The sequence below is a fragment of the Schistocerca serialis genome, chromosome 6 (genome assembly GCF_023864345.2).
Source record: "Schistocerca serialis cubense isolate TAMUIC-IGC-003099 chromosome 6, iqSchSeri2.2, whole genome shotgun sequence".
NCBI classification, from domain to species: Eukaryota; Metazoa; Arthropoda; class Insecta; order Orthoptera; family Acrididae; genus Schistocerca; species Schistocerca serialis.
In genome coordinates, this window is record NC_064643.1 from 389,628,434 (window position 1) to 389,654,048 (window position 25,615).

Below are 25,615 nucleotides of genomic sequence, written 5' to 3' on the forward strand. Positions count from 1 at the left end.
CTTTCGGTGATTAACTGATACAGTGCCCATCTTCAAAGTTGAAATGTGTGCTAAGATAGTAAACATACTGTGACTACCTCCGTTGTTACTTATACAAATTAGTTTCTTTCTCACATTACTGCCATGTAGTAAATATCCCCCATCTTGATTTATCAGACAACTATTCACTTTTACTGCAGTTGTGGAATTGTATAAATCTCTTTACAGTCTGCCTAAGAGCATGGAAGCTCGTCAGCAGTTTTGTCAGTATTGCCATTGGAAGATGACTAACAGTGTCTGCCTGTTGTGGCAGACACTTGATGTTTAACTTAGGATTGAGTTCAGGACAGTGTTCATGGAGATGGTGAGTAATAGCAGATGCATGAGTAGATAGCTGCTGTCAGCATTAAACAAATGAAATCAGAACTATGTAATTAAGTTAATAGACTAAATTCTTATTCTGGGACAGTTGTAAAGATGAGACGTATGGAAATAATGGAAACTAAATAAGATTGTAAATGCAGAAGTGCAGTGCTTCCCAGCAATAAATATTACTAGAGAAATGAAATCATAATAGCAAGAAAGATAGTGAAAAACTTTGCTCTGTGTGTTACCCACCACAGATATACATCTTATGGGTGTATGCACTAATCATATGTAAGCATTACTTAAACTTAATGAACAGGAGTTACTGTTATCAAACAGTGAGTCTGTAAAGAAATCTGATAATGTCAGTACCATGATGTGAAGAGTAAGCAGTAATGACATAAATCTCCAGAAAGACAATGGTACAGTTGTGTAAAAATGTGTTGGTGTTCAGTACCTGATGAAGAACAAATTTGGAGAAAGTACAAGAAGAAGAAATGAAAGTGTTGTCTGTGGTCTTATTGGAATACTAAAAGTTAGAGTGAACTGGTTTAAGCTTCTGTAAAAGCAGTAGGAAAAAAAACCAGTCAGATGGCAACAAAGAGAGAAGTAAGGTGGCCACAGAAAAGCTATCACATTGTTAAGCAGATGGAAAGTTGAAGTGTCAGTATGTAAATGAAGACTCAATGGAATTGGAGGGAAAAATATTTGGATGATGTAAGAAGGCTAAATTTTACTTTTACCTAGCATGTGGATGTTGGTTGGCATACAGAATATTTTTCCAATCCATTATGTTAAAAAATAAAAACAAATATTTACATTATACGTAATGCGTTGTTCAGCTGAAGAAGTTAGTTTCAGTCTTTGAGGCAAAATGCTAGTATGCCATCATTTCTATATTTCATGTATTAGAAATGCAATATAGAATAAAGTGTGTGAAATGGCTTTTGGAGGAGAAATTGGCACAGAAAAATATTGTGTTTGTGTGAGAGGAAAATGCTGTAAATGAGAGCAAGCTGTGATTCAAATAAGCTTTCACTCTCTGCTTTAGTTGACCACTGTTTGTGAATAGCAGTTAATTCGAGCTCAGTTTATTGAATTCCAATCTCTTAAAGACATGACTAACTTGTTTTTTCCCCAGATGAGGTTATTAGGAAAGAAACACACATTAATTATTACAAAAATGTGTTGTTTAGTTTTTCAGGACTTTCCGTCTCTCAATGTGACCAAAATAAGCTTTGATTGCAGTTTGGGAATGTAGACTATGAATTAGCCCCTTGTCTTAATTAGTCGATGCAATTTGCTCTTATGTGCAAAATAGTAAATGGTTTCTAGGGAATATGGAATGGAAAAAAATGTCAAATGTGATATCATGTTTCTTCTAAGCTCATAATCATCATTAGCCAAATTTTTTTTCTACTTGTGAAAAACATTCTGATTCAGTCTACTCCAGATTTACAGTGTTCAGTGGAACACACCCAAGAATGTTGTACCTTTTCAATCCATTTTTTAGGCCACTTTCTTATCCGTCTGTCCATTTGGTACAAATTTTGCAGTTGATTTTAAATTAACTTCCTGATGAGTTACAGATGTGAAATTTTAAACATAGCTCAGAACAAAATGATATTGCAATACTGACTCATATTCTTGTTGGTCTGTTTGTTAGGGCTAGGGCTAGGAGTGGTGTGGAAATGCCTGACACCAGTTGTCCCTGCAGGACCAGCTTATTGTGTGGGTAGTATCAGAAAGCATTCCAGGCAATATGAGCATGAACAGACATTGCTGGGGGCTGGGCGGGGCGTAGGAGAAAGAGGAGATGGGTAGAGAAAGGGGAAGCGGATGTGTATACATTATATGTGACATAACTGAACAGGGAAAGCTGCATTGAGTCGATAAAAGTCATAGAATACCTCCTAATATTGTGTTGGACCACCTTCTGCCCAGTGTAGTGTAGCAACTTGGAAGTGGCTTGGACTCAACAAGTTGTTTGAAGCTCCTGCGTAAGTACTGAGCCATGCTGCCTGTGTAGCTGTCCATTGCTAAAGTGTTGCTGATGCAGGTTTTTGTGCACGAACTGACCTCATGATTGTGTCCCATAAATGTTCGGTGTGATTCATGTTGGGGTGATCTCGATGGCCAAATCATTCACTCGAATTGTCCAGAATGTTCTTCGGACGAATCATGTACAGTTGTGGCCCAGTGATATGTTACATTGTCTTCCACAAAAATTTCATCATTTCATATGAATGGCTGCAAATAGTCTCAAAGTAGTGAAACATAACCAAGGAACCAGTCCATTCCATGTAAATACAGCCAACACCATTATGGATCCACCATCAACTTGCACAGTGTCATGACAACATGGGTCCATGGCTTCATGGGGTTTGTGCTACAGTCAACCCTACCATCAGCTCTTACCACCTGAAATCGGGACTCATCTGACCAGGCCATAGTTTTCCTGTCACCTAGGATCCAGCTGATATGTTCATGAGCCCAGGAGAGGAGCTGCAGGCGATGTCATTATGTTACAAAAGACATTCGCATTGGTTATTTGCTGCTGTAGCCCACTAACGCCATATTTTGCTGCACTGGCCTAATTAATACATTTGTCATACATCTGACATTGATTTATGCTGGTATTTCACACAGTGTTGTTTCTCTGTAAGCATAGACAACTCGAATCAAACATCACTGCTCTCAGTAATGTGAAGGCTGTTGGCCAATGCATTGTCCATGGTGAGAAGTAATTCCTGAAATGTGGTATTCTAAGCAGTCTGGTCACTGTGGATCTCATAATGTTGAAATACCTAACAATTTCCAAAAGGAATTTCCTATGTGCCCCCCATTCAGAGTCTGTTAATTCCCATCGTGCAGGCATAATCACGTTAGAAACCTTTTCATCAAAAAAGTTTTTAAATTGGACCAAAAGTTAAGAAAATTAAGAAAAATACTGGCAAGCAAAACATCTGGGTGTGGCACAAACCATGTTTACAAGAATAAAATCCCATGGTTCAAGTAGGCTGATTCTTTTTTAAAGAAATTAGTTGAAAGGAGGAAAGGCTACAGAAATCTGGAAATCTGAATTCTTTATTCAATATTTACTTAAAACACCACAGCAATGCTTCTCTATGGATGATTAAAATAACTTCTAAGGTCTTCCAGTACAATTCCTTTCAGCAAGTTCATTGAGCAGCTGAGTTGTTGTCTTCTCTTTATCCAATCATGAATCCAAACACATTTCTCTCTCTCTCTCTCTCTCTCTCTCTCTCTCTCTCTCTCTCTCTCCCTCTCCCTCCCTCTCTTGTCGTATGCAGTGATTTCATGCAAACAAGCAGTAACTCTGCCACAACTCTTGCAGTTGCCAAAACATTCATTTACACACAGCCGTGTCACTCACAAAATGATGAAACTGAAGCATACATTGTTAGCAACCTGTCTAGACATACACAAAACCATTTGTGTGCAGCTTGTTTCACACAAGTGACACAAGCCAGTGTCGTTCTGTAAACTAGACTGAAGGCAAAAAAAGAAGAAGAAGAAGAAGAAGAAATGCACCTTGAAGGAGTTACACAAATTGGGCACAAATTGATATTCATACAGGTTTTGATGGGAAATGCTAACTTGTAAACCTTGGTGGCCAATGAATGCGTGGCACTGCAGTGTAATTTCACCGTGCAACTGGCAAGGATTGTAAACAGGGGAGACATTGATACCAGGTCATAAATCTATGTAAATTTCATTCTGTGTACTCAGTTGGACAGTAATTATGCCTTGACAGACGTGTGAACAGTGTACACAGATATTAGCATTTGAGAGTGGGTGTGAAGTTGGGCTCAAAGAAGCTTGAGTCGCTTGACATTGAAATAGGAGTGATGCCACTATTCAACAGTGTCAGCAGGAATGGATGAATCATATGTGGACACAGCCTCAAGAAGGAACCAGTCGACCTAGAAAGATGATAGAAAGTGAGAACCAAGCAATCACCAGAGAGGACCGCAGATCTCCAGATTCATCATTATCGTCAATCCATCATGAAACTGCTGCTTCAATGAGCATAAAGACCATTAACATATGGCTCACAGAATAGGGGGCTGAGCTCATGGTGCCCTTTGCACTGACTACCATTGACCTCTGTTCACCAAAAAGCCTGTTTGCAGTGATGTTGTACACATTCAGCATGGAATCTCATTGATGGGAGTAGAACTGTGTTAAGTGATGAGTCCTGTTTCAAATTGAGCACCAATGGGCAGCGAAGATGTGTCTGGAGATGGCCTGGACAGCAATGGGATACCAACCTGACTGTCACCTGCCATGCATCCTGAGAACTGGGAATGATGGTTTGGGTTGCCATTTCATTTCATAGCAGGACTCTTTTGGTTGCCATCCGTGGTACCCTTGTAGTACAGTGGTGTGTTGACAGCTTTCTTCGCCTCCTTTTGTTGCCCTTCATGCCAAGCCATCTTGGGCTTACATTTCAGTAAGATAACGCCTGCCCACATGTGATGAGAGTTTCTATTGCTTGTCTTTGTGCTTGTCAAATCCTACCTTGGTCAGCAAGGTCATCAGATCTCTCCCCAGTTTAGAATATTTGGAATATTATGGTTGTAGCTCTCCAAACAGCTCAGAATTTTGACAATCTGAAGTGCCAACTGGACAGAATTTGGCACAATATCCCTCAGGACATCCAACAACTCTGTCAGCCATTGCCAAACCAAATAACTACTTGCAGAAGAGCAAGAAGTGGATCAGTGTGTTATTTATTTGCTCAATTTGTGAAGCTCTTTTTCTCTAGTGTGCTTTCCACATTTTTGATTATAAATCACAAATAATGGATGTCACAGCTATTAGAAATCAGTATAGGACTAGGAGAAATTATTTCATGTTCTTTAGCCCAATTTAAAAATGTATCATATTAAAAATTTATATTTATTTAAATTCTTATTCTCTGATCTATTCTCCCTGCTTTTTAGTTTTATTTAAATAATTATTCCCCTGATGTCTTCTTCCTGCTACCTTCCTTTATGTCACTGTCAAGGGATATTTATCATGAGAAATACAGAAAAGTACTTCATTACTGCATCACTGTTAGCTTCATAACAGTTACCATGTCATACTCAACTGCTATGTTGTCTCAGACAAAATCATTTGCCATCCTGTTCTCTTTTTTATCCCAAATTGCGTCTTTGCTCATCTAATTTAGTGACTCTCGATTTTTGAATACTTCGTCCATTGAAATGCTGCACCTCACTGTCACATGTTAAACACATTTTTTGTCATGTTAAGTTTCTACAACACTGTCATTATTCTCATTGTCTTTCTCTCCTCCTACTTTTGGCTAAGCAGCCACTAGGTTCTCATCTAGGTAAATATGTTTTACTACTCGCAACTACAGAAAACCTTAGGCACCACTGGTTTGGTGGTGGTTACCTGGTGTTTGGGATATTATCCTTTGTGACTGGGCTTGATATTGCTAACAAAATAGATGCAATGTTGCGGAACATTTGTGAGTTGAATTCTTTATTTCACCAAGTTACATCAACTTGGGTCCAGAATGATGAGAAAATTTGTACTGAAAAGATACAAAACTGAATGACAGTAAGAGCAGAGGTTTAGAACATGGGCTTGTGGAGATGCTGCTCAGGAGCTTAGAACTAAATGGTGAGCAAAAGGACAGTTTCATGTAGCCGTTTAAGAGCTGGTGTATTAGGAAGAGGCAGAGTGTACAAACTATTTTATTAACTAACAATAGTTTATGAAGGGATCTACTAAATATTTACTTCATGATTGTTCAGTCTTCTTTTTGTTCATTTAATCAATGAAAATTAATATAACAATGGATTATGCTTGTTTTAAGCTGTGAATGAAACATGAATCAAAGTGCTTTCCCAATTTCTCAATGCAGCTGCTAATAGTTGCATTTGCCTTTGTTCCTCCCTATCTGTATAGCTTACTGAAGAATTTTACTTAAATTGAAGATAAAAATTCCTTCAAGTGAGTACATTGTATGGTATTCAATACTGTTGTTGGCCAAGAAGGGGATAGTCATCTATTTGCTTCAGAAACTGCATTGAACATTTCAAGATCATGTTGGGCATAAGTCTAAATCCTTACCGAAAAACAGGCTTATTGGTATTGGAGTATAGAGGCTCATAATAGAAGACAAAAATCTTAAATCTTCTGAGGTAGAAATTGATCCTACATGCAAAACTGTTTAGGAAAGGTTTAACTGTCAATGATTGTCTAAAAGTTTTATATTGCTTCTTCTGTCATTCACCTTACTCATTTGCAGAAGTAACCGAAGACTTTGGAAAAAAATCTTTATTCTGTATTAAACATGTTCTCAGGTTGTGCGATAATAGATTGGATTTCTTCTGCCATGTAATAGGCTAAAGAAAATAAACACTTCACAAGTTTTAAATAAGACAAAACCACCAAAAATTTCTTAAAGCTTTAACGAATAGTTACTGAGAAAGAATCTAGAAACTTACGAATGTCGGAAGTAATATTTGCTGGTTACAGACAATCTTAACCATTTTGAAAATATTTACAATGGCTCTGTGTTAGTGACCATGATGCAGTTGTAACAACAGAAAACTCCGAGGTATAGAAGGCTACAGGAACAAGGAGAAAATGGATAAGCAGATTATCTCATTTCTAAGATAGGAGTGTGAATCACTTCACTTAGGCAATGAATGTGTAGAGAAGCTGTAGCTAGAAATCAGTCAGTATGTTGGTACCATCAAAATAATGAAAAATGGCAAATGCACAAAGTGATAGCCAAACAATACCAAGAAGTTTCTTAAGGGACAGTTCCTGCGGAACAATAAGAACAAAATGAAGTAAAAAGTTGATAATAGGTAGTTATTAATTGAAACCCTATGAAATTCTAGGACACATTCTAGAAGGACACATGCAAAGCTTTCATAACTATTACAGAAAAAATTTTGTTGCAAGATCTCTCTCAAAACTCGTAGAAAATTTGATCACTTGTTGTCAATACCAGAAACATAATGTCCAGACACATGTTGATCAAGACAAGAAATGAAATATACATTAGAAAACAGAAAGCTACAATGACCCCACAGATATTGAATTCTGTCTTTATGTGGCCCTCCACAAAGGAGAATTGAGCAATTTTGCTGTCATTCAGTTGGTATTTCTCTATTGTGATAATGACCCAGAGATAAAACAAAGTATTGTTAAAAACCAACTAAAATTATTAAAACCTGACAGTGGCCTAGGACATGATGGAATCATTTTTAGTTCACATGCATAATTTGCAAGTGAATTATAACTGTTCTTAATCCTCATTTTGCAAAGTCCAATTGGAAAAGAGGACTTGGGAATGAGGACAGATCATATCCATCCATCCACCCATCCATCCATCCATCCATCCATCCATCTATCCATCCATCGAAAAGATAACAGAAGTGTAATATTACTCACCTCATTCTGTAGTAAAATTGTATAACATATTCAGAGATTAAACGCTACGTCCTCTCTGGAGCTAAGTTAGAAATTATCAAATGTGCAAAATTTGACACACATTCTCACACTCACTAATTGCAAGGGCAGTAGTAAAAGGTAACCCGGGGAATTAAGCATTTCTCAACTTTTGAAAAGCCTTTTTTTTTATGTTTATACTGGATATATGGCCAGATTTTTAATTGTATTGAAAATTCATTGATAGGTGCAATACAGTGTGCTAGACTGAGGGCTACCAACACACACACGTTATTGCTGGCAGGTTACAGAGAAGCATAATGTTTACTATTCTTATTAGAGAAATGGTGGTATTTTAAAATCAGAGACCTTTTGCAAGTGACAAAGTAATCTGTGACAAAGTTTTGTCTGATTAAAATTGTATTAACTTGTAGTCAGATCTTAGCACAAAGCAGGCAAGTGCCATGAATTTCACCTAGCCATACTTATGGGCCTCATGATACATAAAAATGTATCAGCCTTTGCACTTTCGTAAGTCCTAACTGGTCTCATGAGTATCATATAAATACTGTGTAATAACAAGGTGTGAGGTGTGGAGTGGAGTAATCATATAGGTTCAGTATAGGTACAGCAAATAGTATATTAAAAGAGTGGCTATGCTAAAGATGATAGGACTGTTTGACTCGTGAATGCTTGCAACAAATCACACATAATTTCAGTTGGCCTTTACTCAAGGAAAGAAACAAATACTTCTCACAACTTTATAAAATTCCAAAAACAGTTTTCATGAAGGAGCACTCAAACATTCTTCTGCCTTGATTATACACTACTGGCCATTAAAATTGCTACACCAGGAAAATGACATGCTACAGACGCGAAATTTAACCGACAGGAAGAAGATGCTGTGATATGCAAATGATTAGCTTTTCAGAGCATTCACAGAAGGTTGGCGCTGGTGGCGACACCTACAACGTGCTGACATGAGGAAAGTTTCCAACCGATTTCTCATACATAAACAGCAGTTGACCGGCGTTGCCTGGTGAAACGTTGTTGTGATGCGTCGTGTAAGGAAGAGAAATGCGTACCATCACGTTTCCAACTTCGATAAAGGTCGGATTGTAGCCTATCGCGATTGCGGTTTATCGTATCGCGACATTGCTGTTCGCGTTGGTCGAGATCCAATAACTTTTAGCAGAATATGGAATCGGTGGGTTCAGGAGGGTAATACGGAACGCGGTGCTGGATCCCAACGGCCTCGTATCACTAGGAGTCGAGATTACAGGCATCTTATCCGCATTGCTGTAACGGATCGTGCAGCCACGTCTCGGTCCCTGAGTCGACAGATGGGGACGTTTGCAAGACAACAACCATCTGCACGAATAGTTAAACGACATTTGTAGCAGCAAGGACTATCAGGTCGGAGACCATGGCTGCGGCTACCCTTGACGCTGCATCACAGACAGGAGCGCATGTGATGGTGTACTCAACAACGAACTTGGGTGCACGAATGGCAAATCGTCATTTTTCGGATGAATCCAGGTTCTGTTTACAGCATCATGATGGTCGCGTCTGTGTTTGGCGACATTGCAGCGAACGCACATTGGAAGCGTGTATTCGTCATCGCCATACTGGCGTATCACCCGGTGTGATGTTATGGGATGTCATTGGTTACACGTCTGTCACCTCTTGTTCGCATTGACGACACTTTGAACAGTGGACGTTACATTTCAGATGTGTTACGACCCGTGGCTCTACCCTTCATTTGATCCCTACGGAACCCTACATTTCAGCAGGACAATGCACGACTGCATGTTGCAGGTCCTGTATGGGCATTTCTGGATACAGAAAATGTTCAACTGCTGCCCTGGCCAGCACATTCTCCAGATCTCTCACCAACTGAAAACGTCTGGTCAATGGTGGACGAGCAACTGGCTCGTCACAATACGCCAATCACTACTCTTCATGAACGGTGGTATCGTGTTGAAGCTGCATGGGCAGCTGTACCTGTACACGCCATCCAAGCTATGTTTGACCCAATGCCCAGGCGTATCAAGGCTGTTATTACGGCCAGAGGTGGTTGTTCCGAGTACTGATTTATCAGGATCTATGCACCCAAATTGCGTGAAAATGTAGTACATGTCAGTTCTAGTATAATATATTTGTCCAATGAATACCCATTTATCATCTGCATTTCTTCTTGGTGTAGCAATTTTAATGGCCAGTAGTGTATATTTCCCATAGACATTTTGAATCGCCTCGTTTGGTGTATGAACAATAAGACAAAACAAATAATGTAGTAGACAGCTCTTTCTAGTAGTATATATGAAAAAAACTGTTACCAATGTGTGATTCATTCAAAGCACAATGTAGTGTGATCATACTAATCTTTAAAAAATTGATGGTTAGCACTATCTTTCGCTGACCCATTCGTATGGGGACTTTAGTGCTGAGAATGATGAATACTTACTATACCTCCATTCCAGGAAGCGATGTATTGACTGAATAGTGCACTATTTAACCAAAGAAATAATAATTTTGTGTTACTCAGTGGCTTGTCCAAGTCTTTTAGTTGGTGCTACTTTTCACTGTCTTGTGTGTTGCTAACTTACCTTAGTTATCCAGCTAGGGAAAGAGGACCCACAGTTTAACTAGCAATCAGAACCATGTATCATTTTTGTCAACTTCTCACACTGTTGAAATTCACCTTTCAACAGTGTGAGAAGTTGGCTACGTTAAAACGAAGACTGCAAAATCCGTAGTCCAACTGAGATTTGATCCTGCAACCTTTCCATTTCCTGACATGTGTTTTATTGCTAGACTACCAAGCATGACTGTTCTTCCGTAAATTAAAATTTGTAAATATTTAGGCTTAAGGTAACAACTCATCATAAAATAGAGCCGTTGAGTTCAAACCTGAAAACTTAACTAGCTTTTGACTAAGTCCTTTTTCGAATCAGAGTACACGTGCGCATGCCTGGGCGGGCGGGCGGGCGGGCGCGCGCGCGCGCGCGCGCGCGCACGCACACGCACGCACACACACACACACACACACACACACACACACACACACACACACACACACACATTGTGCCAGCTAAATACACAAACTGTGTGATTTGTTGTTAACATCGCTCATAAATTATTTACATTCTGCCACAACTTTTCATACCATATGTAAATGGCCATTTTGTAGACTTGATACTGCTGGATCAAAATGGATTTTCCGCATGAACATCTCCTGTTCTGCTGAACATCTCCTCTGTCAGTGCCCATCTGATTCCAAACCTATGACATCCTTCTTATTCACCTTAATCAACTTTATACTTACCAGTGGCTACTGCAGATCAGAGGCACAGCCATGGGAACCAGGATTGCTCCTTCCTATCATAGCCTTTTTGTGGGTCACTTGGAGGGGGCTTTCCTGGAATCCGTAAGCCTTTGTCCCCTGGTTTGATGACATTTTTGCCACATAGACTCATCGTAAGGCCGACCTGTTAAATTTCTTGCAATATCTAAATAGATTCTCGCAGTTATATTTCACATGGTCGTATTCTGAATCCCATGCCAGTTTCCTTGAAATCGTCTCATACTCACCGAAGGTCAGCTACACACTTATGTTCAAATTAAACCCATTAACAAACAACAGTACTTACATTTTGACAGTTGGAAACCTTTCCATGTCAAACACTCCCTCCCATACAGCATTGGCACTTGAGACTAACATTTTTGTTCAGATGCAGGCTCTCTACAGCGGTACACCACCATTGTCACCTCAGCCTTTACTGGACGTAATTACCCCACCAACCTAGTTCATAAGCAGATTTCCTGGGCTGTCAATCCAATCCTGGTACTGCTGATCAAAACAACACAAGTACGGGTCTTATCACTGCATATTTCCTGATCTTGAATGTATTAGTCAGCTACTTCGACAAGGCTGTGAGCTCCTAAAATCATGTCTTGAAATGAGATCCATTCTGCCTGATATTTTGTCCATTATACCTAGAATGGCTTTTCATCACCCTCCCTGTCTCCGCAGTATCCTTGTCAGACCCTGTGCTGCTTCTGCATCCATCTCCTTACCCTACAGCTTGCATACCTGTGGCCACCCCACTTGTAAGGTGTGCCCTATGCACCCTCCTTCCAGCTCTGTAACTGGCAAAACATATGCTGTCAAAGGAAGAGCCACCTATGAAATGACACCTCATATACCTGCTGTTAAGTAAACTCTGTTGAGGGTGTATATTGGCAACACACAATATCCTGTTGCACAGCATGCTCTGCAACATGACATTTGTTACCCTGGTGTCTGTTTCACCACACGTGCCGTCTGAATTCTTCTCCCAGACACCAATTTCTCAGAACTCCGTGGGTGCTATGACTTGTCCTTGGTTCTCGCCACCCACATGGCCTTAATTTACGTTAATTTCTTTTTCTTTGGTGTCAAAGTTTATTCACAGTAACTTTTCCTTTCTTCACTACCTTTTAGTTTTCTGCATCTTTCATATGCCCTTCCCACCTCCATCGCATACAATGCACTTAGCTTTTTGCTCTTATTAACAAGTGCACAATGTTTTAGCAGTGATATCTGTCTTGCACATTACCCTGTCTTCCACCTTTAAGCTCTGAGGTTTTCAAATCTTTTCTGGTGCAGTCCCCAACAATCGGTCTTTGTTCTCATCCTGTCTTGTTAGTCGCCCTTGATCCAGGGTTCTGAGTGACTTTCTTGAACTTTACCCCTTTCCCTAAACCTCACCAGTCCTTTTCCTTCAGACCTTTTCCTCACTGGCTCCTAAAGCTTGCATACTTAAATACCTTTTTATTTGGGTTCTCCTGCCGCTGCTTGATGATAGGATTTTTTATCTGTCCAATTACATTATATTTTCAAAAATTGGTTATTTTTGTTGATATAATAAATTTGGTGACATGAGAAAATATAAAAATCAATCAGACACTATGGAATATAGAGACTTGAGAAATTGATGGTAAGTACAAAGTGGCAAAGCAGAAATGGTCAGGGGGAGAAAAGTAATGTTACAGAAGTATGCAAATTGAAAAAACCTGTGGAGAAAAGATGGCAATCCAGTATTAAGTGAAGAAGAGAAGGGTAGAAGGAATGTACAGAAGGGTATGTAATTGAAATATATGTTAAACAGTAGTTGGAACAGAAATGAAGTGATTGAGGAAGAGATAAGTGATGCAGCACTGTGACAAGAAGTGGAATGAAATGTGATGAAACAAGTCAAAACATATGATTTGGAGTAAATGAAATTCCTTCAAAGTTATTACAAAGCTAGGAAGAACTAAACATGACTAAACTGTTCCACTTAATATGTAGGAAATATTAGGCATGTGAAGTACCCTCAGACTTCAAGGAGACTGTAATAATCACAGTACCAAAGAAGACAAGTGTTGGCAGATTTATCACTGAACCATCAGTTTAATAAGTCACAGTCATGAAATACTAACACAGATTGTCTGTGGAAGGATGAAACAGGCATTAGGAGTCTACCCAAGAAATGTGGGAACTTGCTGAGCAACCCTAACACTATTTATTTACCTTAAAGGATAGACTGAAGAATGGTAAACCCACATCTGTATCATTTCTGAATTTAGATAAACTTTTGACAGTGTTGACCAGAATTCATGCTTTACAGCAGGGCTTCCCAACATGTGGTCTGTGGACCCCTTAGGGGACTGCTGGCTCTTTCTAGGTGGTCTGTGGCCACCTTTGACAAAAACTTGTAAAAGAATAAGTAAAATTATTAGTTTAAAAATATAAAAAGCAAATTCATCAGTATATCCTTTATTTTTGTTTGAATACATGTACATTGGGTTGCATAACCAAGCAGCGGCTGCACTTCCCAGGTTTGGACGTGCACGTAGTTTAGTGCTGGTGAATGCAGCCTCCGTGCTTGACTGTTTCTATAACATTCCACAATGTGCCGAAACCTTTTGCGCATAATATTCTGAAGTGGCACGAGCTCAGTCGACCAATCCGATCACTCGCTGGCATGTATGTGGTCCAAGGCATCATTCAGTGTTAAACTTACTTCGTGAGTGCAGTACCTGTTTCATCATTCCTTTTTGACCAGTTTAGTGCTTCCAGCATGGATCGGTGCCTGAAGTCAGAATCACTGAAGAAGCGAGCAGTTTCTCCATCGCCTTCACAATAAAGAAAGCTCCCGGCTGAAATTAGTGAGAAGGAAGGATGGTCAAATGAAGAACAGTCACACGAAGCTCCACAGCCGAATTTATTATGCGAAAACTGAGCAGTTGCTCTATTAGTTGCAATACCTTGTGGAAGTGGAATAATTAAAAAGCATAAGTACAGCAAAAGCTACAATGGACCCAGTTAAATATTTGTGTAATTTTGGGGGTACTCACCTGGACAATGAGACTAAAGAGAATGATTATTTCAAGAGGAGATGCTCTGAATTAACTGTTTGTCGATACTACATGAAAACCCGTGCAAAAACAGTTAATGATAACTCATTAAAAGCTTCTTTCTTGGTAAATTTTCGAATAGCAAAGGCAGGCAAATCTCGTACCATTGCGGAAACCCTCATAAAATGATGTGTTTGCGATATTGCTTTTTGTATGCTTTGTCAAACAATGCTGTGAGGAGACATGTCAAGTGATTGAAAGAATCTCTGGTTTCTTGCATCCAATACAATTCATTTTCTCTGAAAATAGATGAATTGACATTGTGGGATTAGCGATTTTATCGGCTTTTGACCAGTATGAATACTTGGGACGTTTCTAGGATTACCTCTTATTGTGCAAACCACCACTAAGTGCCAGTACAACAGAAGCTTAAATATTCCATTTGTTGGATGATATTTTAAAAGACTGATGAAATTTCATGGTCTGATTGCAATGATGCATGCACAAATGGTGCAAAAGCTATGATGCGTCCAACGGTCAGAGTGATAACTAAATAAAAGAGAGCTTGACAGATTGCAGCTGTAGTCACTGTTTTCTCCACAGACATGAAACAAATGCCTGCTTCCTTCAAGATAGTTTTAGATGAATCCATCCAAATTATTGAGTACATAAAATCACAGCTGTGGAAGTCAAGAGTTTCCACAATACTCTGTGAAGATGTGGGAAGCCTTCATTGTTCTCCGATTCTCCATACAAAATGAGGTGGCTGTCACCTGGGAATACATTCTCTCGATATATGAATTACGTTTAGAAGTCCTGACTTTGCTTTAGACCATGATATGAAATTAGCAGACCTTATTAATAACAAAAATTGGTAATGTTTATTTGGCAGGTATTTTCTCCAACATGAAAAATGAATGTTTCACTGCAAGGGAAAACTATAACAATGGTTACTGTCAATGAGAAAGTTTGAGTGTTCAAGGGGAAACTCAATTTTTGGGCAGTGTGTGTCGAGGAGGGGGAGGTAAAGTGTCTTCCTTTTCTCAACAATTTTTTGAGGCAGGACATTGGAGCTTGGGTACAATTTGTTTAATGAAATCCTTGAATATCTCCGAAGTTTGATGTCATCGTTGGAGCATTATTTCCCAACAGCTCAAGATGAGAAGGTGTGCAAATACAAATGGGTGGTCAACCTGTTCACTGTATCCAACAAGCTGGACATTCTGTCATTGAATGAATATGAGTTGTTGATAGAAATTGTTACATGCTCAACCTTGAAATCTATTTTTGATACTGACAGTTACTTACACTTTTGGATCCATTTTGAAAACAAAAAATTCTATTCCCTTGTTGAAAAAGCAAAACATGTTCTACTTCCATTTGCCACAACGTACATGTGCAAATCCAGATTCATGATCTATGCTACCAACAAAACTAAGTATTGAAGCTGTGTAGATGCTGAACAAGGCACCCGTCACAAGTTGTCAAGTATTGAACCCAAAGTTTCAAAACTGTGTCAGCAGAAGCATCCTCAACCTTCACATTTAGATTGCATTATTATTCCTACAGACTCACCTCAGTTACAGGAGGAAACAGTTTGCTTCGTCAACGAGCAGTGAACATTTCCAGGTTCACTAACTTTTGTATGTATTTTTTTTTCTTTCTTTCTTTCTTTTTTTTCTTCTTTTTTTTCCTAGAAATTACTTAGTATTTAATTGAATTCTATTTGCATTGATATTTTTGACACAATAGTTAAAAAAATATCCAATGAATGTTGCTTTTCTTTGCAATATATTCTCCTCTGTACTCAGTTAGAAACATGGCCTGCCTATTGTGTTGAACAGTGGGAGTAAATCCAACAGCAAGATCTGAATATAATGGGAAAGTCATTAGTTTCAAGATGTTGCTGTTCATATTGGAACTGAAGACTCTTGAGTTTTCATGGACTTACATTAAAAAGCTTTCAATTCCCATGGGCGTCGCACTGAATTTCAGCAGTTACTACTCACTTGACTGACAAAGGGTCCATCGTGGATTTTTGCCTTAAAAAGGGAGTCTGCAGCTAAAAAGGTTGGGAAGCATGCTACAAGAGAAGTAAGTTATCAGTAACAAAATACAAGGAGCAAAAGTTTTTCTACAACTTTTACAAAAATCGAATCAGTCTTCTAAGAGACAGGGCACTGAGGTGAGGTTGCAGTCTGTCCCCCCTGTAAGTCAACCGGTACAGTGAGCAACCAGTTGTGGAAACCGAGAAGAAATTTGGAAAGGTAATTAAAGTTCAGGGGGAAAAAATAAAAACATTGAGGTTTGCTGATGACATTGTAATTCTGTCGGAGGTAACCAAAGACTTGGAAGTTTAGTTAAACAGGATGGAAAGTGTTGTGTAATAGAAGTTATACGATGAACGTTAACAAAAGTAAAACAAAGGAAATGGAGTGTATTTGAATAAAATTTGGTGATGCTGAGGGAAAAGCAGAAATATAACATCCAATATGAATTTAAGCGGTGGGCAGTTTATTCTAAAAGTATTTGTCTGAGTTTAGCTTTACATGTAAGTGACACATAGACAGTAGAAGCTTTTTGAAATATTGTGTTACAAAGAAATGCCAAAAATTATGTGGGTGGATCAGATAATTAATGAATGGTACTGAATTGAATTGAGGAAAAACAGCTTTGGCTTAAAATAGGATCAGGCTGAAATTATGACACTTCCCTGAGGCATCAAAGATTGGTTAATACAGTATTGGCGTGAGTAAAAATTGTAGGAGGAGAGGAAGGCATGAATATAATTAGTGAGTTCAGATGCCCATGATATCAGTATATGAAAGAATGCAAAGTAAAAAGTTAAAGTGTGAGGTATGTTATTGATGCACAAAATTTTAATCATAAAGGTAGCTGCATTTAGCTTCTGCAGGAGGTCTTGAGTATCTATCTTCCATGTCAGCATTCCATCCACTTCCTGTCCCAGAAATTTGGTGTAGTCTTCTTCGTTAATCATACTGCTATTACAGGATATTCAAATTTCAGCATCAGTAGACGTATGTGTAAGAAATAGTATGTGTTCACTCTGTTTAAGGTTGAGTGTAAAACTATTAACTTCTGAACCAGAAGTTGCTTCACGCCAGTGATTTACTACATTGTTACGTCCCTGATCCGAATTTGTAACTATTAAGCATATAAACTCTCAAACAGACCATCTTTATGTTATGTGCTACAGTTGAAAGCAAATTATTAATGAGCAGTAGTAAAAGAAGTGGCCCAAGTACATGATCCTAACACCTCACTTTGCAGTACTTCAGTTGAATGAAGCTTTGTAGCTGTTGTGCAACTGTGTAAATCTACCTTCTACTTAAAAAAGGCCTAAAGTGACTGACTGTTGGTATGCTTGTCCATTAATACTACAATGTTTTTAAATGTAATTAGCAATATCCCACATTGTACACAGTTGAAAGACATATTCAAATCATAAAAAATGCTAAATGCCTCTTTGTTCTGTCTTTGTCCTCATCACTTTCTCCTGTACAAACAAGAAGGAATGTATTGTGGCCATAACAATGGTGACAATTTTATTGAATGATTTCATTTTCATCATTAAAACATTTGGTGCTTCCATTCACAATATCTTGTTTAACTTGCACGTGATGCATAATGGGAAATAATTAAAATTCTCAAGTGTGTACATTACATTTGATGACTTAACTGTGGTGCTTGTTGTGTGTGAGCTGAAACAGGTGCTGGGAAACTTCACTCTAATACAAGCATACAAAACATTTATCTTTACTGTGTTTTTGTGTTCTACAGAAATCGGGAGGTGTAAAAGTAATTTGACTCACAGAATTTTGTGTCCTGTTACATGGAAACTCACACAGGCCAATCACCACTTTCACAGTTCACTAGTATAGTCAAAATCAGAAACATAAAAAAATCTAGCAAACCAGAAATAGAAATACTATGGTTTGTAATCTTCAGTATTGGCATCAGGGCATTGTTTTCTAATTCCTGAGATACTGAATTCAAGCAAATTTCAAATTTGCAAGAAAAGACATGTCATCATATTTGCATACATGGAGAAATCCTGTAGTTAGGAATGACAGTTTTAGTCCAGTTACTCATTCCTTTCATAATTTAGTTTTCAGTACATAAGGTTTTCAAAATGAAATGCACACTTTATTGCTTAATAGCAGTTTGTCTTCTGACTCAGACAATAAATCTAAAAATAAGCAATCATTGGTTCAGAGAGGTACTTTCAAAAAGTTATTATTATTTATTCAAGTCAGAAGCAAATCCATCTCATGGTGATAACTGTTAAAAACAAAAGAGACTGAGAATTATTAAGTTACACTACCATTGCCCAAAATCTCCAAATATTAGCTGCTCTCAAAAGTTGTGAGGACATGATCTTCTTCGGTGCAAGATGCAGGGATGTCTGACAAACCAGTAGGTGTAACATGGTGTGGTGTTCTCCTGAGTCAAAATTGGTGGTATCCACAGGGAAGGGCCATTTCTGGAGATTACTCGTGGATCTTCCAAATCCAGATCGAAGGAGTTGAGTGACGTCCACACAATGCAATACTGTTCATGTCAAGGAGGGAGGGTTTCAGAAAGGAGTGACCAGGTTAAATTACTCTCAAGTCGAGACATGCTCAGTTGTTTCCTTGCTGTAGCTGCTGCTGTTTGCAACATTGAAGTGGTCTTGATGAAATTGGTTTTGGGCCTCAAGATGGGGATGGATAGAGAGGAAAAAACATTGTGAATATAGCTCCTAAAGCATGTCCCAGTCAGTTTCATCCATTTTAAAAGCTTTTTGTCAATGGAATGACAAATGAATGAGCAACTATCTTTTAAATATTTCTTTTCCAGTGAAATGAAGTAGTTTTTGAATAACATCATTTATACTACAAACCTGTTGGATTGTTTCCATTTTAGATTGTATTCCATAAATAAGTGCAACAGTAGAAGTTGTGAACAAAGATACCTGGGGAAGTGGTGACTTTGTGGCAGCATCCACAAAACCGTGGTCGAAACAAGGGCACACTGGCATTAAGTTAACAATTGGTGATAAAGCCTAGGCTTGTTTCTCAATAAGCTAGTCCAAGATGGTATTTCTGTGATCATACTCACTGCAGTTGCATCAATCGCCTTTCCTTCAGCCTTACCTGGCAGAAGCCTATGAATGATGAGAAAAAAAAAAAAAAAAAAAAAAAGCTGAAGCTGTTAGGGACTATAGAAAAGTGCTTTAGTGCCATAAATGCCATCCCTATGTGACCAATTTGATTATATTCAGACAACTCTGGGCAAAGGCATGACTTTTAATTAAGAAATAAAAAAGTAGTGGCAACAATATGTCTGTTTAATCTAAAAGATTACCCATCCTTATCCTTCCAAGTGTAGGCAAAACTGCAATGGATTTGTGGTTCTCATGTAACCCCAGGAATCCCTGGCTGCTTGGCTAACAAAGACATTACCACCAACCCTCTTAATATTGCTGAACTTATAGCAGCACACATCTGCCCCCAGTAATTACCATCCTACTTTTTACATGTTATCAACACTTAGAGAGTGCAGTGCTGTATTCTTCTACACCTAGAAACTTAAATGCCCCATCTTAGTACCTTAACTTTGTTTGGATAATCCCCATGATTTGACAGAGAACACAATCAAATGCTGCATAGCAGTAACAGCAATACAGATATCTTGAAGAATTTTAATCAAATATGGCAAGAATGAGAACTTCTTTCCCACTAGTGGGAGAATATAACAATATCCATTAGGAAACATACGCATAACATTGACAAATACAGGGTTGTGTGTCTTAACAGATGTTTATGCAGATGGTTAGAATAGCTAATAGGTGAAATTGTTGGGCTTAAAATACAGAATGCTTCGACCCCGAAACACCTTTGTACACTTCCGACACCTAACTGCTGTAGTCTGTGACCTACAAAAAGAATACATACTACACAACACTATATACTTTGTCCACATTAGTTATATGGAGGTTCCAAGGCTGCTTGCGCATTTTTATACACAGATTTGTACTACTACAATTATTTATGGCCCAAATTGGTCATTGGGCCCCATACTTCATAGTGGGGTATAACTAGCAACTGGGGCAACCTTTTATATTATTACTCTTGTTGAGAGTGTGGTGCCAGTAACTTGTCAATTACATAGCCACAATCAACCAGAGTCCAGGATGCCCCTGTTGCTCCACTCTGTTTCAAGACCGAAGTATAAGACTGCTCATTGAATCACATCCAGATAAATAGACCAGTTGAGGCAGCCTTGAGGACCTACACAGACCTTCCTCCACTAGCCAATATGCATAGAATCACCTCCTGGATTCCCCCATAGTTGCCCATGTTGTCAAGGAATCATTAGTTAGTGTTGGAGAGAAGTGTGGAGGATAAAAGTTTTAGTGGGAGACCAAGAGATGAAAACAGTAAGCAAGTTCAAATGGATTTAGTTTGCAATAGTTATGTGCAGGTAAACACACAGGGTAGAATAATATGGATGGCTACATCAAATCAGTCTTCAAAATACCTCAACAACAACATCATTGTGATTGGAAGTGCCTATGGATTTTCAGAGCATGGGAAATGTTTGAAAGTTAAGGCAGCCTTAATGGGGTACAAAACCTATGATGTACTCACTGATTTGTCTACCTCCATATCTGAGTGGTCAATACGGCTGAATGCCTTGCAGAAGTCCAGGTTTGATTCCCAGTACTGCCATGTTGGAAGGATTGGTACAGGGTGCACTCAACCTCGTCAGGCCAACTGAGGACCTATTTGACTGAGTAGTAGCAGTTGCAAGGGCAAGAAATGCAAGCAAAACAGTTGAATTCTGCAGAGTTCATTAGTTATATTAAAGTACACACAAAGTTAAGCCTTACTGCCACCATCTGAAAATATTCAGAACAGAGCAATGCAGACTGCTTGGGTACCAAAGATGCAGATAATCATTAATTTTCAGAGCTCAAGAAATGTTTTAAAGTTATGAAAGCCTTTGCTGGGCTATAAAAGCTGTGCTGTATTTACTGTTTTCCAGCCTCCATAGCTGGGTGATTAGCATCACTGAATGCCATGCAGAGGTACTGAATGCCATGTGGAGGTCCCGGCTTCAATTCCTGGTACTGCCAGGGATTTTTCGATGGTGGGAGGAGGGTGTGGAGTGCACTCAGCCTCGTGAGGCCAACTAAGAACCACTCGACTGATTAGTAGCGATTCCAAGGTCAAGGAAGCCAACGAAAATTGGGAGAGTGAGGGGCTGATCAAGTGCCTCTCCACATTGCATCCAATGACGTCATTGGCAGAGGATGACACGGTGATCAGTTGGCCCCGATTGCCCCATCTAGGACCAGAAGGTGGAACTTTACCTTTAGTTATCTGCTGTTTACTTGGTGTATCTGTTACAGATAATGTGTGCTTTTCCACCGTTTACTAAGTGCTCAGTTTCGTTACTGTCTATGGAACAAACTGTACGTGAAGCTGTAGTCAGTATATTTCATTCGCCATACAGAATACCAGAGCACGTTTTTCTAAAAAGGAGGACACTGTTATGGATGTTCCCTGTTCTTCACAGTCAACATAACCAACTATGGGATTTCACCATGTGGCTAACTCCACCAGGTGGCAACCCAAACTAAAGGCTCTCAGAGAAGATAGCAATATAGATGACACTGACACAGGAAAAAGTGTGGTATGTACCAAGAACATCTGCCGTAGTAAACTATTTAAGATGCTGGATTTGTACTGGAAGGATGAGGACTCAGCTCTTATCTGATCATCCTACTTTAGGCTTTCTGTTGTTTCATTAAATATAGCAACTGTTAGAATGGTTTTTTAAACAGACTTCAGTTTCATCCATCCCGCATCATCAAATTCGTAATTCAGTTTGTGATCATTACAGAAGTTGTCGTATGTGACTTATAGTTTGTTTTTGAAGTTAAGATATGGAGATCTGTGATTAATGAAAAGCAATATGTTGTAGGAGCAAAGTCCACAAGATGTTTTAATGAGCACCATACAAATGGAGTAAAACACAGTACAGCCTTTAGCAGATGATTTTATAGTACGTGTCTATGACATTTAAAAGTTAATATCTTTGTCTCCATGTGTATCTAGGAAACATCAGGTACTGATGGTTTTTCCTGAAAATAACAAGTGCTAATAATTTAGTGTCCATATTACCTGTTATAAATCTTACAAACTTGAGCACCACCTACAGTCACTACTTTTAACTTGAGAACTGATTTTCAACAACTTTGATACAAGGCTCTTTTAATTTTTTTATTTCAGCCAAAATTCTATGGGGTGTCTGAAGGAGCAGAAGAAAACAAGCAAGACAAATGAGCAGCTTGAAAGTGATCACTTATTGTTAAGTTTGATTATGGCCCAGTGTGCTGGTAATATTGTATCAAAGCAGCTCATAATTTCACTTTCACTGTGAAGGAATATGTAAGATAGCACTGGAAGAAGAAAGTTTTCTGGTGCTATGTGACAGCTTAATCATGTGGCACCTACTTTATAAAGTTGTCAGCACATATGTTGCTGTTATTTGCTTCTTTTTTAGTGGAGTCTCAGTACTGCAAAACTTCATAGTGTGTAGTTAACTTCAGAAGTGTACTAAGCATGTAATTTCTATTGAGCATTTTTTGCTCTCTTGCCTATCACAGTACTTTTTCTTTTTTTCTCCTGTCTCACTTAAATGAGACATTTGTTGATATTAGAACTGTATATTTTTAAACAGCTCTGTATATATATATATATATAGATATATTGTTGTTTTTTGTATTTCACTTATACCTTTGTATTATTTTGTAAGTGTTATGGAGTTTGTTACTCTAAGATGATGAATCTGAATGCCGTAACCGATGCCAATTGAATTTGTCAGACGAGATAACAACATTATTTTCATACACGTATATTTGCAGTTGCCTTGTATTAGGCAGTAAATATTTGAAAACTATGTAAACAATATTTAATTGTTGATGATGTCACCAGTGAAATACAGTTATCTTAATACCCAGTAAAAAACATTCTCTTTATGTCTGAGGCAAAGATTAGAATACTTTGATCACATATGTCAAGCAGTTTTCTGTTTATGTAACCAAAAAACTATTTTATGGGGATATTATATAGTATAAGACTGAAAGCAGAGTAATTTATCTAATGATAACGTAATTTATGGGCATAAAAGGTCTTACAGTGTAAAATGCACGTCTTTTTCACACACAGATATTTTTCTTTTTCCTTCCCTAGACAAAATTTGCTCTTTGTAAAAAGCACTGGGTAGGGTTAAAATAACTCATTTACTTTGTAATACTAGCTCTGATTTATCATTACGTATTTGCTTCTCATTTATTTACAGTGTGAAGCTGGAAACCATAATTATACAGCAAAAAATTATTTGAAAACCTCTTTGTATTTAATTCTTGAAAGAACTTGTAAAAATAGTGTTGTACAGCTGGTTTTCATAATTGTTGAAATAAATCTGGTTATTTTAATGACTAAGTAATGTAATGACAGCCTTTGTATTCAGTACCCTATTTGGGTTTCTGTAGTGCAATTTGCTTCAGTCCATGTAAATTAAATTTACCAGAGTAAGGGTGTACATGCTTATTTAATGATTGTGGTTATAATAATGCAGAAATCTCTTACCAGAGCTGTGGAGTAATAGACTGAATTACCTGTTGAGCTCAGGGAACAAATTTGTTGGTTCTATCATGTAGATATTGCAGCCATTTTAAACTAAGATAATTTTATTGAAGAAAGGGGCTGCTTATAATACCATCATATTGAAGTAGGTAATAAGTTCCTGCTTTGTCACATTGGTAGCCATTGTTTGGAATTACTGTGTTCCAAATGTTCAGAATTCCCTTTTATAATGTGCATGAAGTTCAGATGACGACAGTTGTATAAGACAATGTGATAAGATTTTGCTACAACTTCATTACTAGGTGCTGAACGGAAAAAATATTGAGAGTGCCTTTTATATTATTGGTGGTATATTTGTCATACATACTTTTTACTCCACTGTCATGTAGATACTGCTGTATTTATAAGAAGAAACACGAAATTCAATGATTTTATTTATGTGTAATTGAGCTGAGATGATTTTACTTTTCTTTATAAGTATGCAGTAGTCTTCCAGTTGCAAAAAATTACTGTTAATGTAAATTACTTCACTCCTTTTGTAGGAGAGAAGTGTCTTTCACTTTGATTTTATATAAATTTGTTATCAGTGGAGAAGAGGATACTGCAAAGAAATGTATGGCCTGTAAAATTGCTTTGACTGTGCTGGCTGATAAATGAAACCAATTGTACATTTGATGTAAATCATTTTACATAATTAGTAGGGCACTATAGTACATTTATTTGACAGTACATTGTTTGATGCAAATGTTAATATATATATGATTATATGTATGTCGAACAAAATTGTGGAAGTTTGAATTTAATATATTTTTACTATGAAATGGCATTTGATACTGGCAAAATGAATTATATGATGGAAGATCATTCAAATTTGTCTTTCAAAGTGTGCCTTGGTTCCTTTAGGTCATTTTGATTCCTTTGTGTGTGTCCACTAGCAAGTAACCCTGAAGTGTTTACATTAGACCAAAAACTTCTCAAGTTTACTTCTGTAAGTTGCTTGAACAGTTTATTTCACGAACTTGCTGCCAGGACATACAGAATTGTTTCCACTAGAGTTGCGTGTGGAAGTTTACAGTATTGTGCTTGGAAATCAGAATATCAGCCACTGTTGTTGCATTATAATTATAATTATTATTATTATTGAAGAAAAATTGTGACAAAATGAAAACTTAAGAAGAAAGAAATGTTTGGGTGAAGAAATGGATAGAGAGGCTTACATATTTATCAAGAAACGCTATTGAATGAACTAAAATCAGAAGATGCCTCTCAGATTAAAAACTTTCTGGGAATGTTGTATGCAGGTCTTATCTATTGTACCATCAAATATTCAAAAACAAGGTACAAAAATACAGCAAGCTCCATCATGAGGAGATCAGCTTTTAATGACTCTTCAATTTTTGCAAATTGTTTTCATTACTTTCATTATAAATGTAGTGCATTTGTGTTTACACTAACATTAAAAAATCAGCTAAATTTTAAAGATGTCTATACTGCCGTTTTTCCTCCTATTCTGGTGAAACAGGATCGGTAAATTCATTTTGCACTTCTTTGGCTGACTGTGGCCACTTGTATGGGGTGTCCCAGAGATACTGTGACAAAATTTCAGGGCTTATAGAGGGTGTCTTGAGGAACAAACAGGGGATAGGAACTTGTGTCTGGAAACATTATCCAGTGATGGTACAGAGCGCTGAAATTATAGGCGCTGGCACCTGCCACTAGACCACTCCTTCGGCAAGAAACATGACTTTGTAAGCTGACTGACGTTAGACGGAATGTCTCCCAAT

The 25,615-nt window shown here is 38.0% G+C and overlaps 1 protein-coding gene across 2 annotated transcripts in view; it reads left to right on the forward strand.

The window, feature by feature from the left end:
• Window positions 1-25,311, forward strand: part of LOC126483752 (pleckstrin homology domain-containing family F member 2) — a 145,610-nt gene extending 120,299 nt beyond the window's left edge. For both annotated transcript variants that reach the window (XM_050106896.1, XM_050106895.1), the window contains exon 9: window positions 22,473-25,311. In XM_050106896.1, coding sequence (XP_049962853.1) covers window positions 22,473-22,526 — 54 coding nt within the window. In that variant the 3' untranslated portion in view covers window positions 22,527-25,311. The remainder of the gene's footprint in view (window positions 1-22,472) is intronic.
• The last annotated feature ends 304 nt before the right edge of the window (window positions 25,312-25,615 follow it).